Genomic DNA, 19,356 nt, shown 5'->3' with positions numbered 1-19,356 from the left:
CATCATCACAATATGGTAAGGGGCGTAACATTTCTGTCACACGCTTGAGGTATTCGGCCAAACACAGTGCACTGGATAGCTGGCCAATCACAGCACACCAGACCGATGAGACCGATGAGCTTTGTAAAAATTGACGCGTTTCAGAAAGGCGGGGCATAGAGGAGAAACAAATAATGTGCAGTATGTGGAAAATAATGTGTTTTTTGAACCCTAAACCGCATAAACACATTTCATTACACCAAATACACAAAATAATGTTATTTTTAGCAACATCATATGACCCCTTTAATGATGGATTTATTACAAATACAACATTAACTGATGTACTGGAGTCATGTGGATTACTTGTTGATTATTGTGATGTTTTTATCTGTTTGGACTCATTCTGACGGCACCCATTCACTGTAGAGGATCCATTGGTGAGCAAATGTTGTGTTTTTATCAGCCTTAGGTTCATTCCAAACTAGAATAGTATAGAAGTATATACAAATAATGAGGCCCTCTGCTAGACAAACTAAAACAAATGGGTGTCACCACCACAGGAAAATGAAAAAGATACACGGCCCCTCATAACTTCTGCATGCAGCCCACATCTGTCCTCTGGAGATGGAGATGGAGAGGAGATCTTGTGCGTATTTCACTGGCATCATGAATCATTCTTACTGAGAGACCAACATGTTAGTTGACATGTGTAGTATTAAAGTTCCTCTCATGCACCCCAGTGGTACGGACTCTACTATAGTAGCCTTCTCTCCTTTGTGCGGTATCTACAGACTGAGTGCACACACTCTTTGAGTTCATCAAGGTCAGGCCTACTTTATTTCCAAAGCTGTAATATCTCCAGCTGGAGCACAACCTAATGGGTTTTGAGGGCATCTTGTACTTTTAAACTTGTTTGTGTTCATTTTTAGCTGTGCTGCAGATAGAACTTACAGGAAAGGATGAAAGCTATTGACCATAACCTTGTTTGTGTTTTATTTATCAAGACGAATGAAAGTACTCTTTTAGGCTGGTAAAAAAAAAAAAATTTAGAAGGTACATCAATGAGTGCCCTAGACATGTCCCTAAAGTATTAAACTACAAAATGTTCTCACTTTATGTCTCTCAAATCCTCCATTTTATTCAGTTCACTCTGCAGCTGCTATCGGTTTCAAGTGTGTCTGGATATGCACCGCTATTTGATTTGAATTAAGAAACACTAAACTACATTTTCTGAGATTTTATTAGAGGTGTTTGAGTTGCGCACAGTGTTGCCAATTGGACAACTTTAACACTGTTTCCGCGGGTTGAAGCGACCCCAATAACGTGATATTTAGTCCCTGGAATGCGAATTTTACCAGGGAGACCCCGCCGAAAAACGTGTATTTTACCCCCTGGAACGCGACTGGGCTAGTTTTGAGTAGCAATTTGGTGGGTTTTGTTGCGAAAACCTGGCAACCCTGGTTGCGCATCACAGAAGACAATGTTAGCAAGCTTTAATTTTATTTGTAGGTGAAAACCACTTAATTTTGAGCTTTTTTTGCATTATGTTCGTCTTCTGGGTTTAAAATCGACAGAATGGATGGATAGATATTTAAAAAAAGATAGATAGATTTTTATATTTAATCTATTTCATCATATTTATGAACACATTCATTAACATTAAATCACATTTAGAAGGTTACAGATAATGAGTTGAGATAATCTCCTCTCTCTAAACACAGCTTTGACCCCTGTGACCTTTGGACAGATAATTGCACTTACAGTACAGTGTTACTTCAAAAGCCCCACTCAAAACCTAATAATCACTTCCTGTATTCCCATATGACCAAGAAAATATTAAGCTGATTTTGAGAGGACCTTCCTCTGCGTTCATTCCCGCATAACTGCTGTAAAATAATTGCAGCCGGTGAATACATTTATCTGTGGAAGGTAATAGAGTGTTGTGTAACAGAAAGGTCTACTGATTGTTATTCGTGGATGACTGTACCCCATCCCACCGGTGCGGAAGCGCTGCTGGAAAATTGAAGCTCCTAAATAAATTTGCTCCTAAAGCAGGATTAGGCTCACCGTTTCGCCGTTTTAATGAGCCTGAATCAATGGAGCATTTCGTCCATATAAATCCCCATTGGCCTGCTAGAAACCGTTTCTTCAAACGTAAAATCTCCAGGCCTATTAGTTTGCCGCCCGTGAGCTGCAATCAGCAGCGAGGAAGGGCTTTGATACATCCCTGCCTGGCTGTGCAGGTTCCTCTCAGCGCTCCTTTCTCTTTTCGGTCTGATTTACGGCACATTACGAACCTCCTTGCCCGCCCCTTCTCGCTCACCTCACATCACTAAACGTATCTTTGCCTGGCCCCACTGCAGCTATATTTATGCAGCACGTAACGGACTAATGTCATCTGCCCTCCTAGATGGAGATGTGTGAGAAGACTCAGCGGAAGTGTTAACCAATAGAAAAGCTCTTTGATTGGGTAATTGGTTTGCTCATGTGTGGCGTTAAGAGCCCCATGACATGCTCTAAACGCTCACAAAGTCATGATCAATGCATATGGCATGCTGAGGGTGAAATTCTGAGGATGGAATGATGTTATTAGTTTTCATTTTGATGTAGCTGTGTAAAAGCCTTTCTAAAATAAGAACTACAGTTGTTTTTTCTTTTTTTTTTTCTGTTCACAGCCGGAAGAGACAGTCGCCACAACCTGACATCATTGCTGGTTCAGCCCATCTCTGCCTCCTTAGCGAAAATGCTGCTCTCTGCCCCCGCCATGGGGCAGGGAAGACCCTGCGTCCCCATGGCCATGCCCTCAGCCTCAGGTAAGCCCTGGGCCAGAAACAATGCCTACTGCACTTACTGTAGATGTCAACAGACAGCCCTCTTCAGCCTCACACAATATCACTGCTTACAGCCCTCAAATCACTCACGTAACTTGAAGGAGAGAAACGTTTTGGCATTAGAAACACTTCATAATGACTTTCAATAATATTATCAATTATAACATTCAAATGTTAATACATTATAGTAGGAAGTTAATTAAAAGTGAAAGTGACGTGACATGTGGCCAAGCATGGTGACCCATACTTGGAATTAGTGCTCTGCATTTAACCCATCCAAAGTGCACACACACAGCAGTGAACACACACACACTGTGAACACACACCCGGAGCAGTGGGCAGCCATTTTTGCTGCGGCGCCTGGGATTAATGTACTAATACATTAATACAATTATGTGTGTGTGTGTGTGTAATGTTAATGCTACATTGTGGGGACTGAATGATGACAGAAATGTATTTTTGAGCAAACCATCTCTTTAAGTATTGTTTAATGCTATTATGAAGTTTTACTGACTTATAGGGTTTAGGTTCTCACCTTACGATCTTTAATGACATTCATTTAATTGTCTTTTTTCACTATTTCAGAAACCGATTATACTGCCATTCTGTTAGGGTCTCTCATGCTTTGTGATTTCTTCCTTATGTGTGTTAATCCTTATGTCTCCACTAAGCTCTGAAACACAATCTTTTGTGCCTGAGATATTCATTAGTCTTCTCAGTCTCATGCTTCTGCTGGGGATTTAACCATCAAAAGCAGCTGCGAGCACATGACGTCAGTGTTCCACCTGCTGGCGGCAGATGGTATGACACTCTTTAGCTCCAGATGAGAGAGGTCGTGTGCTCGGAAAGCCAAGGCTTGTTGATTTATGCTCGGCTGTGTGAGTGTAGCTCCTGAGTGTGGTAAATTACACAGGCTTTACGCATTATCTTAAAGTCGCCCTCGCTGTGGCCGCCCATATCCAAGGCCATTACCCGCATCAGTCAGCGGGTGCCCATGGGACCTAATTGAAACCATGAGAGTAAGGCTGGTCAGCCATCTTACAGCCCTCTCTCATGTAGAGCTTTCAGGGAGGTCAAATGTAACGTTGAATGTGGTCACGGGAGCAGCGGTGGATGTGCTGAAGGCTAAATAAAAATGACTGATGGAGGAGATGACATGTATTGGAACATAATTGAATTTAAGTGAACAAACCTCCAGGGAAAGGTTTTTCACGTGGGATGATGCTTTTCATCGACCAGCAATGAATGTACAGATGTCCTTTTGCTCAATGACCTTCATCTGTGAGTAAAAGTCTTTTGCACACTCCAAAATATGAAGATGCCCAAAGTTTTTATGCACAACAGTTATATAACTAACATGTTTTCGGGATATTTGAAGCAAGTGAGCATATGTCATGAACAGTCTGTTGTGCACATGTTGCTTTTTTTCCTAACATTTAAAAATGCTTGTTTGAATGCATTCTCAAACTTAAGCCATTCTTTGTGTATGAATGTCTCGCATTATGTAACAAAATATCAAAACAAGTGATGGTGTAAAGAAGTAGCATAAAAGTTCATACAAGGGTTTTTTTCCCGACCAAATAAATAAATGGATAAATAAATAAATAAAGTTTTAAATAACAAAACAACAGATATACTTTTCAAAATGAAGACAAACTATTTAAATACTCTCTGTTAGTCAAAGATTAGTGGAATATAGATTAAATTGTCAAATTTGCCTTAATTATATCTCAAATTTGTATTATATTAAATATTTGTCTTTAATCATACAGTATATGCAAAAAGTTATGTGTATCTTGCTACTTTTTTCTTATATTTAAAGTGTATAGCAACTAGAGCTGTCAACTGATTAAAAAATAACTATTTGCAAATTTTTCTAAAAAATAATTGTGATTAATCACACCTAAAATTAAACTTTTATATTGCATTAATTTCACAATCAATCTCACAGAATATCATGAAAATCGGACTTTTCCGGGTTTTAAGTGCTATAATCAGGTCCCCGGTGCATCTACCAACCAAGGAGACGTGAAAAAGATTAACCCAGTAACTTTGTTTTGGTAAGCCTTTTTCTGCAAGCATCTGAAAAAATGAGTGTGTCTGATTTCGCTCGCCTAGTGACGTTGCAAAGGGATCTCATTATAATATTACCGCCCCTTAATCTGTAAGTTTCCACCCACAGCGCCGTCATTTGATTTTGCAAGCGACAACGGTGTACCAGTTCTAATGCCATGACGAAAGTTTGAGCAAAACATGCTAACTGTTCTGCCTTTGGCTGCACAGACGAGTACAGAACACTATTTAGAGTCCCAGCCTCAGAGGAGACAAGAGAGCAGTGGATTTATTGATTTATTTACTGTATATTGCTGCTGGCACACAGATCTAAAATATAAACATGTGATTTATTTCCCAGCTGTTTACCTTCACAGACATGACCGACTGTTTTTGAAACTCATGTGTTTTTAAAGGGGACATAACACACATTTTCTCATGTTAATCTTGACTACCTATATAGTAGTACTGCATCCTTCATATCTCAGAAGAGTCTTTAGTTTTATCAGATTTATAAAAGAAAGATACAGCTTTACGATTCTCTCCGAAAACAACCGAGCTCCTGGAGGCGTGCCGTGGGCGGAGCTAAAGAGTCCCGAGTACTTATGCGCCGATTTCCAACAAAACAGAAATTTGATGCAGTTTTACTCACTGCCTGTGATTTACACACGTGCGAAACTCCGTTGCTGTCCTGGAAAAACAAACTTCATCCACTGTTCACGTAACGCTGGGTTCTTTGGGAAGTTGAACAAGGTTCTCTTTCCCTCACATCCAAAAACACACTTTGGTGACATTCTTCTGGAGCAAGTCCTGTGCAGTGCTGCTGACGACTTACGTAACCTGAATGAAGCACGTTGGTGGGCGCGCACTCTCGCTCTCGCTCTATTTGCTGTGTGCACGTGCTCTTCCGGGAGAAGTGCCCATACAAGGAATTCCACTCTCCATGATGCCATGAAGAGCCATGCTCGAAAAAAACTTTCCGAAACTTATTTCGAACCCGGAAGGAGTGTATTTGACACCGAAATACTCCGTCATACGTCCAAATCATTTTTTGAAACTTTGGCCATGTTTAGCATGAGAATCCAACTCTTTAACAGTGTAAATAACTCCAAATGCATGAAATAGAATTAGACCCCCCCCTTTAACGTAAACTTGTGTGTGAATGAGAACTTAGTTTAGTACTCACATGCCATGTGACAGCCACTTTCTGTCCGTGTGCTTCGGATATGTGTTCGGACACTAAATTCTACTTTAAATATAGATTATTCCTTAAAGCTACAAAAGTTACTGATGTTCTCTTTTCTTTCTTTTGTTCTTTGATTAACAGACATCACAGCAGCTGGATTATTAGGATTTTTGGCTGCTATTACTTTAAGAGCTACCACTGCTGAACATGATGCAGATCTGACACTTTTTACCATTTCTGACCCACTTCAGGTCTTAAAGTCACTACTAATGAGCCTACAAGTTGAATTGGCTATGTTAGATGAGGAAAACAGTGCTGGGGTGCTTCAGGACAGTTTTGTAAACCACTGCATTTCAGAGACATGTTCTTAAATGTGACAAATACTTATATGCTCGTAGTTTCTTTTTCGCTTTAATATGAAATGATATGCAGTAAGCACCACCGCATTTGTGCGTGCTATTAATGAGCATGCACTACGAGTGCAGTATAACAGCTGACAGGACAGGAAAATTCATTTTTACTGACATATGGCCTACTGAAGCTCCTCATCACCTGTACTGTTTCCATGCTCGCTTGACTCGCCCCTGGTGCTTAGGCGAAGTGGAGTACGCATCTGAAAAGTCTCCCGTTTGATGTGGTCGTAAAGACGTTTTGTGTCTAAATAGATGCAATTCTTGTCAAGAAAAAAGAGGGAGTCAACAGTTGTGAGTGGGATGGCCAACCCTAGCTCTGTTAATTGCGTTAAATATTTTTAATGCATCTGCGCCAATACCCTCGTGGTTAGTGCGTCGACATACAGCGCAACTGCGCTCACGACAACCCGAGTTCATTTCCCGTCTCGAGGTCCTTTGCAGATCCCGCTCCCTCACTCCTCCCAGTACTTTCCCGTCGTCTCTCTCTACTCTATCTATAAAAAAAATGCATAAAAGAAAAAAAAATTTATCGCATGCTTTAACATGTTAATTTTGACAGCACTAATAGTAACATGAGTATCCTAAAGCATCCAATTATTTTAAGGGCTTAAAGACAAGTATTTAATTTATATAATCCTTTTTTAAATTTTACACAGCATCAGTTTCTGTTTCAGATGAAATGATGAATCACACTGTACAACACATTGCCGAATGGCGGGAGATGTCTCTCTGTCTGCGCTGGCAGAAAAAAACAGAAAAAGTTTTCTCACTGTTGGTGTTCTGAGTTATGAGATACCAGCATGACAATTAGTGGCACTATGCCAGCGAGTGCTTGTGATGTTTCCTGATGTGTGTGTACATCTACAGACACTTGTATGTGTAAGCTTCATCACATCCTAATAGGTGTCAGAACCTGCCATTCTGTCCATATGGAACATGCATATGAACATGTGCTCACAGGCATCCACCCCCACATACGCAGTCAGAAATACGCTGAGCTCTGAGTCAGCTCTCAGTCTCTCCCTCCGGCTGCATGCGCATGTGTGTGAAGGGAGACTTTTGCTACAGATTTTAATAGGGGTTATTAGTCTCTAATTCCTACTATTGAGTGAAAATCGCTTCTTATCTTTGCATGGTTGCCCAGGAGACCACGTCGCTGTGGCTGAGCCGTTGTCTTGGCTTGATAGAAAGTAAAGGATTTACGGTCCCAGTGACAAAATGAAAGGAAATGGGCTTAAAGACAAATCTTCAAGCTCCAAAACAGACATTAAATGATGAGTAGTTTGCATTTATTGCTGAACTATTTCTTTACTCACCCTCATGTCCTTCCCAACCAGTATGACTTTCTTTCTTCTTTGGAACTTGAGAAGAAATTTTAAGAAAGTTCTGGGCTGCGTTTCTCAAAAGCATTGTAAGCCTAAGTTGATCGTAGCTCCATTGGTTTCAATGCGTGTACGATGTGCTTAAGCTTACGATGCTTTTGTCAAACGCAGCCCTGTTCTTTTTTTTTTTTTTCACACAATCAATTGGGACTTTCAAGCTTACAAATAAATGCAAAAACACCATAAAAGCATCATAAAATTGCTGCATATGTACATACTCCATGGCTTCAGAATTCATGTCATATATTCATATTCATATTATTCATATCAGCTTTGTGTGGTGAACAGTATTATCCTGCGTCAGCAGCATCACACGTATGCGCTGTGGTACTCTCGTGAACATGCATTGAAAAATGACACCGAAGAGAGGAAATTGTTGAATAAAGTTATTATTTTTGTTGTCTTTGCACACAAAAAAGTATTCTAGTAGCTTCATAACACTGAGGTTAAACCACTTATGTCACATGGACTATTTTAACGATGTCATTACTACCTTTCTGGGCCTACCTATACTACCTATGCAGGGTTAGAAAGCGCTTGGATTTCATCAAAAATATCTTAATTTGTGTTCCAAAGATGAACAAAGGTCTTACAGGTTTGGAACGACATGAGGGTGAGTAATTAATGACAGAATTTTAATATTAGGGTGAACTATCCCTTTAATAGATTAAAATGTCATGAGCTCATATCTTAGATACAATAGTGACTTCAATATCCATCCATTTCTTGAAGTTTTAAATTTGAGTTTCGGATGTATTCTCTTTGTGCTGTGCAGGAATTGTTTCGACTCGCATTTTAAAATAAAATTTGTGTATAGATTTGGACTTCGCATTTAGTATATTTATATTTTGTTTGCTTTTGTGCCCGAGTGTCCTGATGGCATGTTGGTACCTTTAGGATACTTTTTTTTACTTGTGTTCTTGATATGTGTGTGTGTGTGTGTGTGTGTGTGTGTGTGTGTGTGTGTGTGTGTGTGTTTGTCATGTGCAAGTGCATCATGTGATGTTTGTTAATTATTTGGAAGTATAAAGGGCTGTTTTTGAGTGTTTTAATTGTCTGATGAGGGTCCTGTGTGCTTGAAACTGAGAGAATCTGTCAGTACATTTATACATTTTAATATGTATTTTTGTCCGGGCACCCACTTTGAGCAATTTGCCAGTGATGTGCTTGCTTATGTTTTGAGTGCACTGAACTCAGAGGGCACAGATTAGGCAAGTTGTTTGTCTGCATGTTTGTGCTATTACAGTACACTCTCTTTCTATTTGCTAATAGTCTCTAATGATAATCAGAAAGCTAGTATGTAATCGGACAAACATATTGTTGTTATTTTGATGAACTAACCTCTGTTTTGATGACTCACTGTCTCAAGAGTATAATTTTGATTAGTACTCTCCTTCACAAATGATTAGCACAAATTATGACCTGGCCTTCTACGAAAGAGTGCGTGCAGTTGGGTTCAAAAGTCTAAGAAAATCTATTTTAATAGAAAATAAAGTTTTAGTATTTAGAACAATTTTAAATTATACATTTTATGACTCAAATGAATGAGAAATACTTATGAAAGATTTAAGTTTCAAAATATGGGGACATAAATACTTTCTTAAATTCATGTGAAATATTTTAGTTCAACTTTTCACTTGGATTTATAAGAATTAATGTAATACAAAGAAAAATCCCATGAATGTGTGTGTGTGTGTGTGTGCGTCACTCTCCAGCTCTGACTGGAACATGGGCCGCTACAACCTGTCTTCTGTCACCAGCCCAATGTCCAGCGATCAATGTCTGCCGAAAACCTGCAGCGGCAACACGAGCGCCATTGATCCTATTTGCTTCAGGAAATAAAAGACGACTTGGAGCCCTCAACTAGGAGACATGCAATACCAGGTCTATCAAAACTTCTTGCAACCCTTCATTTTTTGGCCTCCAGTTCTTTTCAATGTACTGTGGCTTCTTTATTTCTTTATTCTTTATTTGCGACTACACTAATTTGCGCTGCGCTTGGTATATTGCGTTGGTCGATTTTCTGCTTTATAGGTTTAACAAATTTGAAATATATTCTCAATACCCTTAAGTGGCCCCTGGTGTGCGTGTTCACCCTGGTTGTGAATCAGCTTCTTCTCTGGTCTGTGGATCGTGTTCTTCATCGCATATGTGCTCCTATTTTTTATACAGTATATACTTCTAAGGAACATCTTATTCAGGGTCGTTTATAAAACATGAGCCCCTGCAGCTGACGACTTCTTCATTCTTTTCCTACAAGATCACTTTTTCACTTTGCTCACGCAGAGGCTCTCACCTCTCTCAATAGCCGGTAACCTCTCATACCTATTGATGATTAATGGGCAAATCTGTCGCACCGCGACCCGTGTGCACACCAGCACTTTTAAACACTCCCTTACAACTGCATATACATCTTCTACTCTTTACCCAAAGTAATTTGTGCTGTTGTCAGGGGTGATAAATGGGGTTTGTGGGGCTGTGTGAAGCCCACTGAATTTTTAGAGTGAATTTGATTACTCTCAAAGAGTAAAAAAAAAAACACATCTGTACACATCAGCAGCGTTTACATCTTATGTCTGAGGTACCAAACTTCATCTTTATTTCCTGATATTCACATATCCAGGAACAAATAAAAAACTCTTACTGTGTACATCACACACATCTGCCTGCGATCCCGAGGCTTTCATGAAAAGGAATTTTCAATTCCATCTCTGTCTTAAACCAGAAGCTTGGCCGCTGCAGGATTTTTACATCTCCATGTTGGCTCAACGATGTCACTGTAAGAGTCAGACAGAGCGAGTGGGAGACAGAGTGGCTTGGGATGTGTACCAGGACCAGGTGTTTCTTCTTTTTATCTGCTGGGATATCAGCCTCATTGATATTCACTCCATCACACCGAGCCTGTGTGTGTAATTGGTAAGAGTGTGAGCCGAATAGTGGCGGCACCTTTTTAAGCTACTCTGATGGTGTACACTTTCTCTGCAACACACAAACGAATGGTGAAAGCAAAGGCTATCTGCTCTTTGTCTTATAGTTTCTGTACATATAATAGGAGGGTATTTAATAGGGAAGGATGTGCCAAAAATGTGTAAGTGATATTCCAAATGGAAAGTCAGGGCCCAAAGTCAATGGAAAGCTGCTACTGGGCAATATGATCAGTGATCTCACATCAATATACTGTACTATAAGATGTATATGTATCTAAATGGTTAGTAAAAAAAAAAAAAAAAAAAAAAAAAAGAAAAAAAAAAAAAAAAAAAAAAAAGCAGCACAGGAAAAAAAGAGGGGGTAATTAAAATAGTAATGAATAATTAAAAGAGATGCCATTAGATCAAAAAGTGGGCAGTTACTTAGTGAACCTCAGGAACAATAAGCATGTATGTTCTAACTTTTTATTTTAGCATGTGATTATTAGGAGATATCTATCTATCTATCTATCTATCTATCTATCTACACACATACATCTAATATATTTTTTACATCTAATAAATTGTTTTTGAGAATTTAGTTGAATAGTTATAATATTAGAATTTTTGTTTAAAAATATGTGACATTTTTATCATTTAAATAATTGGTTTAATAATACTGCTAATAATAAGAATAATTTATTAATTTATTTGAAATTCTGACAATTTAATTGAATAATTGAAATGTACTGTATTATTATTATGTTGTTGTTGTTGTTAAATATTAAATGGTACTTCCATTGATTATATACATTTTAGAATTAAAATATATGTATTGTTGGATTTAGTACCAATATTTTACAAATTTTCCTTTTCTGTTCTATTTGATTGATTGAAGGCTCAACCTCTTTTCCTTTTTTTTCTTGTAGCTGGATTTGAACTTTTGGATCTGTCAGTGTCCCATAACCTTGACTAATTCGCTTGGAATTTCTGTTTGTTCCTCAGCAAGAAAAATCATAAATCTCACCATTGAAAACCAGGCATCCTTCAAGACTGTGCACAATGTTATTGGATATCTCAAAGGCAAGACCAATCCAGGTAGGTCAGCACAAAACCAAGACAGCGCATTTGTAACCCAAATTATCATTTTACAAACCCAAAGGGCTTTTTGTCATAGTTAATGCTAGATTATTTCATTTAAATAACAAATCACTCTCATTTTAACTGCATGATATTGCCAGCGTGTCCCAGGCATTGTCCTAAACCACTGCGCTCTTTGGTCTGACATAACAAAGACACAGTGCTTGGTCACAGTGCTTTATTGTATTCGTGATAGCAGAGCGAGACAAGAGTGCAATCTAAGCATTCTTTCCTTCATCCGCTGAAAAAGCGTGAGTCCAGGGGGCGAATAAAGCCGAATCTGAGCCCACGTGCTGAAGCAGCCCTTTTTCCTCCCAGCGCCATGACAAACTAATCTCTTAAAACAACGTCTGCCGCCACCGTCCAAATGCAGGTCACTTGGCTGCTGAAAATAGGCTTTTAATTACGGACTACTATTTTCACCTTCAGGATGATTTAATCGCACATCTGATGTAATGAAAGCGTTTAATCTTTCACCCCCGCCCCTATGACTGTAAAAGTCACTGTGTCTATGCATTAAGCCCTCCATAATTTACTTTCCAGATTTACGGCACTCTTTTCCTGTCATAATTGGTCGCCCAGTCACTAATTACGTATCACAAATCATGCAGAGGCGTTCTTCTCCTTGACGTTTGTCTTTTTATAACATGTTTACCTTTCATTTATCTGGCAGACTGTCTTGTTTATTTATCATTTTGATGTCATTTTAATAACTTCCCTTAAGACCGCAGAGGTACTCCTGAGTACAGGTTGGTTATAGTATGCTTTAGTTCTTTGCTCTTGTCAGCTTGATGAGTCTGTTTCTACCCTCACTAGCTGTCAGTCAGAGGTGGCCCAGTGCTGCTTATAGCCCGCGGCTAATTGCATGAGAAATTGTTTCTTTTCTGGTCTGTATGTTGGTGTACGTGAAGCTAGAGTGTGTGCAAATCTAGAGAAAGTATAACTCGTACAGTATGTATGTACATTGCACACAGATGTTAGGTTTTTAAAACAAGTCTCTCATGCTCATGCTCAAGGCTGCATTTATTTGATCGGAAAAATACAGGAAAGAGAGTAATATTGTGAAAGATTATTACCTTATACAGTGGGTACGGAAAGTATTCAGATTTTCTGTCAATATGGGGTGCTGTGTGTACATTAATGAGGAAAAAAAATTAACTTAAATGATTTTAGCAAATGGCTGCAATATAACAAAGAGTGAAAAATTTAAGGGGGTCTGAATACTTTCCGTACCCACTGTAAATTAATTGTTCTAGTTTAATATATTTTAAAATCTAATTTATTCCTGTGATCACAAAGATGACTTTTCAGCAGCCATTCTACAGAAATCATTCTAACATGCTGACTTGTTGCTCAAGAAACCTTTTTTTCTAATTATTATTACCAATGCTGAAAACAGCTGGTTAATTTTTTGTGGAAGCAATTATTTGAAATAGAAATTTTGTGTATAAATATAAATACTACACATTATAAATATATTTAATGTCACTTTTGATTAATTTAATGGTTCCTTGTTACATTATATATATATATATAAAAGAACGCAAACTTTTGAACTGTAGTGCAATAATTATCTCTATGACATGATTAGACCTACTAATATGTGATCACTTGAGTAAAGAGCAACAATAATAAATGTTTGATAGAATACGTGTTTTGTAAAAAAAAAAATATCAGCAGCCCTTACCAGAACTTTACAATAAAAATACAGTGCTGATGTTACAAGGTTTGCAGGGTTTTAGGCAAAAAATATTTTGTTGTAATTGTTGATGAGGGAATTTCAGGGAAAGCTACCCCTTTCTCTATAAATTATCATAATTCGTGCTTTTTTATTTAAATTTTATATATATATATTTTACAGTAAAATTGTAAATATTACTTTGTTAATAATAATATACATTTTATCCATAAGTTTTTGTAATTCAAGCTTTTTACTTTTTACTACTGTACATTTTTCCCAATATTTTAATTGGTTTTATTTGAGTCATACATGCTGTCACAAATACATTGTTACACTAGCAAAACTCAATTTAATGGCCGGATTAGGTAGAAAATTTAAGAAAACTTAATTGAACATTACATTCTTTTTACAGTGTGGTAAAGTTAACGAATTAACAGTTTTCTCTTAAAATGTGTTTTTCATTTATTCTATATGTAATATTAGATTCCAGATGGCAGGAAATCTATTTAAAATATGAATTTAAAAAGACAAAGATCCTCCTAGTTTTCATACGGTAGCTTTACCCCGCAGTTGATTGACCCTCTGCCTGTGTGAACATGTTTGTTGGTGTGTGTGTGTGTGTGAGTGTTTGTTTATTTCTTGTTTTGTATGTAAGTGTTCCCGCTCTGTTTCCCCTTGTAGATCGATATGTACTGGTTGGCAGTCGTCATGGCAGCTGGTACGAGGGTGCGTTGGCGGACTGGGGGAAAGGCTCTGCAGTCATGTCTCAGATCATCGCCTCCATGACGGCTCAAACCCGTGCGGGCTGGCAGCCCGACCGCACCATCGTCTTCTGCTCCTGGGGGGGAACCTCACTGGGCAACATTGGCTCCTTTGAGTGGGGGAAGGTAATATTTGACTATTTCAGTCCAGCCTCATTGGAAAAACGTGCCTGCGGTGACATTTCTGCTAAATAATATTACATTGCTTGTACATTTTGCAAAACATTCAAAGTGACGTTAAAAGCACAGTCGGTTTTAACCAAAACCAATTATCATTCAGTCAGTGTCTTATGTTGGTTGTTGCTGGTATCACAGTTAGGAAATTAAATGTCTGGTGAGTGGCCAAAAAGGTTAATGCTTTATCACATTTGAAAATAATGTACCGCCTACACTAATCCTAACCAATAGTGTTAACAGAAGCAAACGGGAGATAAAAACACATTGTTTTCCACTTTAGCTTGCTTGTACAAGTCTTTGAGCTCTTTTATTGAGACTTGTGTTTCACTGGTCTTGACCCAACTGCTTCGCTTAACAAGTGCAGTGCTGTACCGGGTGAAAATTCTGAGCAAGTTTACTATGTCAAAAAAGCCTTATATATGTGGAGCTGGTTGTGTGATGCAAAAAGCATTTTGAGGTAAAAGTGTTAAATGTACAAGGAACCATGCAAAATAAGTATTTTTTAATCAATAGTATGCCACTGTAATCATAATTGAAATAAAAGTTATTTTACTGTCTTTTACTGCCTCTAGTGTTAATCTCAGCTAGACACTGTAGTGAATTGTATGTACAAGTTTGTTTTTGGAGTTGGACTATTTCTTATTTAAACATCCTTAAACAAATTTCAACAAGGAATTAATGTAGGAGCAAGACAAATGAGCATGTGCACTTTATGACCCCTATGCGGCATCCAGGTCACATTATAGCCTACAATTTACATATATAAGATGCATATTTTAGATGTAGATTTAAAAAAACATGCTTGAATTGGTCTAATACATAATAAATATTAGTTTATAGAAATCTTTGTCAACGATGTGTAGGGTCGCAACCTCAAAGTTGAGTTTAGTAGTAGGTCAAAAGCACTTCCCTTTTTCTCTTCCTCAGTTTGACAACTAAAGCGATAGAGGAAAAACATAAATAGTACAGATTAGCCTTGAGCAGCCGTACAAAAGCTTGCTAACATGATCAGCAAGCCATGAAGATTCAATCAGACAGATGGATGATTTTGGAGTGTTAATGAAATTATTCTGTTCGGCAAAGGAGTTTATTCTAATCAGTACAATGCAAACGTCATCATTAATCTGAAGAAGCCCCTAATAATGTCAAAATAAAATGATAGCTTTTGAGTATGAGAAAGACAGTAATGGTTCAAATTATTCACAATGCTCATTTAACAAAATTGTAGTGTCTCATTGGGGGTTACTCAGGCTTTGATGCCAAAATACCAGTCAAGGCCCTGACATATCATCAGTTGGCAGTAGACGGCTGTGTTTTGTGTGTCTGTACAGGAGAATGCAGTGGTTCTTCAGAGCAGGGCAGTGGCTTATGTCAGCCTGCACAATCCCGTCAGAGCCCCTGGATCCCTGCAGGCCATAGCGTCACCTTCCCTTCAGCAACTGGCAGCTGAAACCCAAAAGGTACTTTATGAATATTAATTTATATCCACTTAGACAAGAAACGTGCAAATAGGACTATAAATAGAGTAGATGCATATGTTCCAGAAGCTTACATAAAACCCTACCCATCACTATCATTATTGGCTGATGCAGTATCTTGCTGTAGCTTTTTGGCCTTCCTATTATTCAGACTTGCACTACAACAAATCTGTGCACATGGCCTAGACTCCAAAAAAAACAAAAACTGAATTTTTGTTACTTTTTGTTACTTTTTTTGTTTACATTTTATTTGCTTCACGTAACCTCTTCACTACAAATATGTGCACATAGCCTAGACTTCCTAAAAAGAAATAAGGTCGGTTGTTTGTATGTTTGTTTGTATTTATTTATTTGTTTGTTTGTTTGTTTGTTTATGCTTGTTAGTCTCTCTGTTTTTTAGTTGCTTCACATAACCCCTTTGCTACAAATATGTTATCATGGCCTAGACTCCCTCAAAAGACATAGGGTCAGTTATTTGTATGTTTGTTTATTTGTTTGTATTTATTGTTTTGTTTATTTACGTATGTTTGTTTGTTTGTTTGTCTGTCTGTCTGTTTGTTTGTTTTTTATTGCTTCACATAACCCCTTCACTACAAATATGTGCACATGGCCTAGACTCCCCAAAAAGACATAGGGTCAGTTGTTTGTATGTTTGTTTGTTCGTAGGTATGTATGTATGTATGCATGATTTTATTTATTTATAAGGCTTCACATCCCCTTATACTAAAAATCTGCACATGTGGCCTAGACTCCCCCAAAAAGATATAAGGCCAGTAGGGGTGGAACGGTTCGCGGAAAAAAATCAACCATACGGTTCTCCACACACGGTTCGGCATGCGCTAGGACCGCGGTTCAACTTAAATCTGACAACGCATCTGTAATATGGTTTGCTATAAATAACACGTAAAACAAACAGGGTTCGGCTAATGTACGCTCTTAAGAAAAATGGTTCTAAACAGTACCAGAAAAGTGTTCTTATCTAACAAAATGGACCAAAAATTCAATATCTTTGTTACTTACTTAGTGAAAAAGAGGAGAGTATCCTTAACTGAATAGAGCTGGTCACATTTACATGTTCTCTTAACCTAAAAAGAGAAGGGACATAGGAAACCAATTAGCATTTGAAAGTTATAATTTATAGACATTTAATTTTTGTTACTTTTTGTTACTTTTTTTGTTTACATTTTATTTGCTTCACGTAACCTCTTCACTACAAATATGTGCACATAGCCTAGACTTCCTAAAAAGAAATAAGGTCGGTTGTTTGTATGTTTGTTTGTATTTATTTATTTGTTTGTTTGTTTGTTTGTTTATGCTTGTTAGTCTCTCTGTTTTTTAGTTGCTTCACATAACCCCTTTGCTACAAATATGTTATCATGGCCTAGACTCCCTCAAAAGACATAGGGTCAGTTATTTGTATGTTTGTTTATTTGTTTGTATTTATTGTTTTGTTTATTTACGTATGTTTGTTTGTTTGTTTGTCTGTCTGTCTGTTTGTTTGTTTTTTATTGCTTCACATAACCCCTTCACTACAAATATGTGCACATGGCCTAGACTCCCCAAAAAGACATAGGGTCAGTTGTTTGTATGTTTGTTTGTTCGTAGGTATGTATGTATGTATGCATGATTTTATTTATTTATAAGGCTTCACATCCCCTTATACTAAAAATCTGCACATGTGGCCTAGACTCCCCCAAAAAGATATAAGGCCAGTAGGGGTGGAACGGTTCGCGGAAAAAAATCAACCATACGGTTCTCCACACACGGTTCGGCATGCGCTAGGACCGCGGTTCAACTTAAATCTGACAACGCATCTGTAATATGGTTTGCTATAAATAACACGTAAAACAAACAGGGTTCGGCTAATGTACGCTCTTAAGAAAAATGGTTCTAAACAGTACCAGAAAAGTGTTCTTCGGCTTGTAACAATAGCAGAACCCTTTTTAGTGCTAAATAGAATTTTTATAGGGTTCCATATAGAACCATGCTTGAAAATGCCATATAGGACCTTAATGGTGTTATAAATAACCTTTTTAATGATAGTTTTTCATTAATATTAGTATGTTAATATCATTAATATTAGTATTATTTGTATATATTATTTATTAATATTGTTTTTTACCCCTCTATCGGCCTGGTTTTATAATATCTTGAAGTGTCTATTAGGGTTTTACATACAATCAACAACAACAACATGTCAATTAGGTACTTTTTTTTCATGACGTGAAATTGTAGCAAAAATGACAGTGTTCTAACAACAGTTAATAGCAGAATACATTAATGAATGACAATGGACATTGAACATAAATAAATGCTTAAAGAAATAAAACAAAATATAAAATAAAATAGTGTACTGAAGACCAAGCTCCAGTGAAATATCTTCACAATCCTCTACAATTAGCATTTGAAAGTTATAATTTATAGACATTTTAAGAAAGACATTATTTACCTGTTGAGAGTGTGTTGACAATCTGTGTTGTTGGATGGCTGAGCCTCGGGTTAAGGTTTTACATTAAAACAACAACAACAGTAACATCAACAGCAGCATGTTGTGTGAATTATGTTTTTATTGACAATTGTCAGTGCTCTTAACAGTTATTAGCTGAACATTAATGAATGACAATTTACATTGAACATGAATAAATACATAAAGAAGTAAAACACAAAATAAGAACAAAAAATAGATATGATGAAAACCAACTTTCAGTGAAACAATCACAATCCAATCAATATGATGCCTTAAAGTGTATGCTGGAATATGAGCAGTCATTTATTACGTCATCACCCGGGTGCTGATATCGCACGCGCACAGGTGAGACCTGAACAGCACACGTTGATATCTGTGTTTAAACTAAACTCGTTTAAGCTTTGCCAGTTTAAACATTTAAGAGCCAGAGGATGCGCGCGCAGTGAGAAGATTTGTGCGGGCACTCATCCAAAGCGCGCAAACCCGCACCTCAGAACATGCACAAATATTAAGCTCTCTCTGAAGTATTGTGTCTAAGTATACCCGTCTTGGTAAGTATCCTATAGCAGACATAGCCGGCTGAACGTACTGTATCAGTGCACTGGATCAGTGCATTCTCTTAAAGTGACAGCACTATTAATCAAACAGCAACAACAAAGAATTCACTCATACAGTGAAATATGCAATGCTGTTTTACATTTCATTACTTTATTAAATTTCTGTACCTAAAAACTAATGTTAGGCTTACCTAAAAAAAAAAACTGAAAATCACTGTTTATTTTATTTGTATCTTTACTCTATTGTATTTATTTGTGCTGTTGCTTGTAGTTAGATAGATTATTCTTATTTTCTTTATTTTTATTTGACAGTATAGTTTTTCCCTAAACATAGCACATACCG

The 19,356-nt window shown here is 37.5% G+C and overlaps 1 protein-coding gene across 1 annotated transcript in view; it reads left to right on the top strand.

Annotated features, from left to right (window-relative positions):
• Window positions 1-19,356, top strand: part of naaladl2 (N-acetylated alpha-linked acidic dipeptidase like 2) — a 60,291-nt gene that overhangs the window by 33,993 nt on the left and 6,942 nt on the right. Inside the window, exons 6-9 of the mRNA XM_016570141.1 lie at window positions 2,658-2,795; window positions 11,758-11,850; window positions 14,255-14,460; window positions 15,843-15,971. Of these exons, the coding sequence (XP_016425627.1) occupies window positions 2,658-2,795; window positions 11,758-11,850; window positions 14,255-14,460; window positions 15,843-15,971 (566 nt within the window). The remainder of the gene's footprint in view (window positions 1-2,657; window positions 2,796-11,757; window positions 11,851-14,254; window positions 14,461-15,842; window positions 15,972-19,356) is intronic.

Source organism: Sinocyclocheilus rhinocerous, unplaced genomic scaffold (genome assembly GCF_001515625.1).
Source record: "Sinocyclocheilus rhinocerous isolate Xijiao unplaced genomic scaffold, SAMN03320098_v1.1 scaffold711, whole genome shotgun sequence".
In the NCBI taxonomy this organism is placed as follows: domain Eukaryota; kingdom Metazoa; phylum Chordata; class Actinopteri; order Cypriniformes; family Cyprinidae; genus Sinocyclocheilus; species Sinocyclocheilus rhinocerous.
Note: the sequence above shows the minus strand (reverse complement) of the source record. Positions and strands in the feature narration are given on the sequence as shown.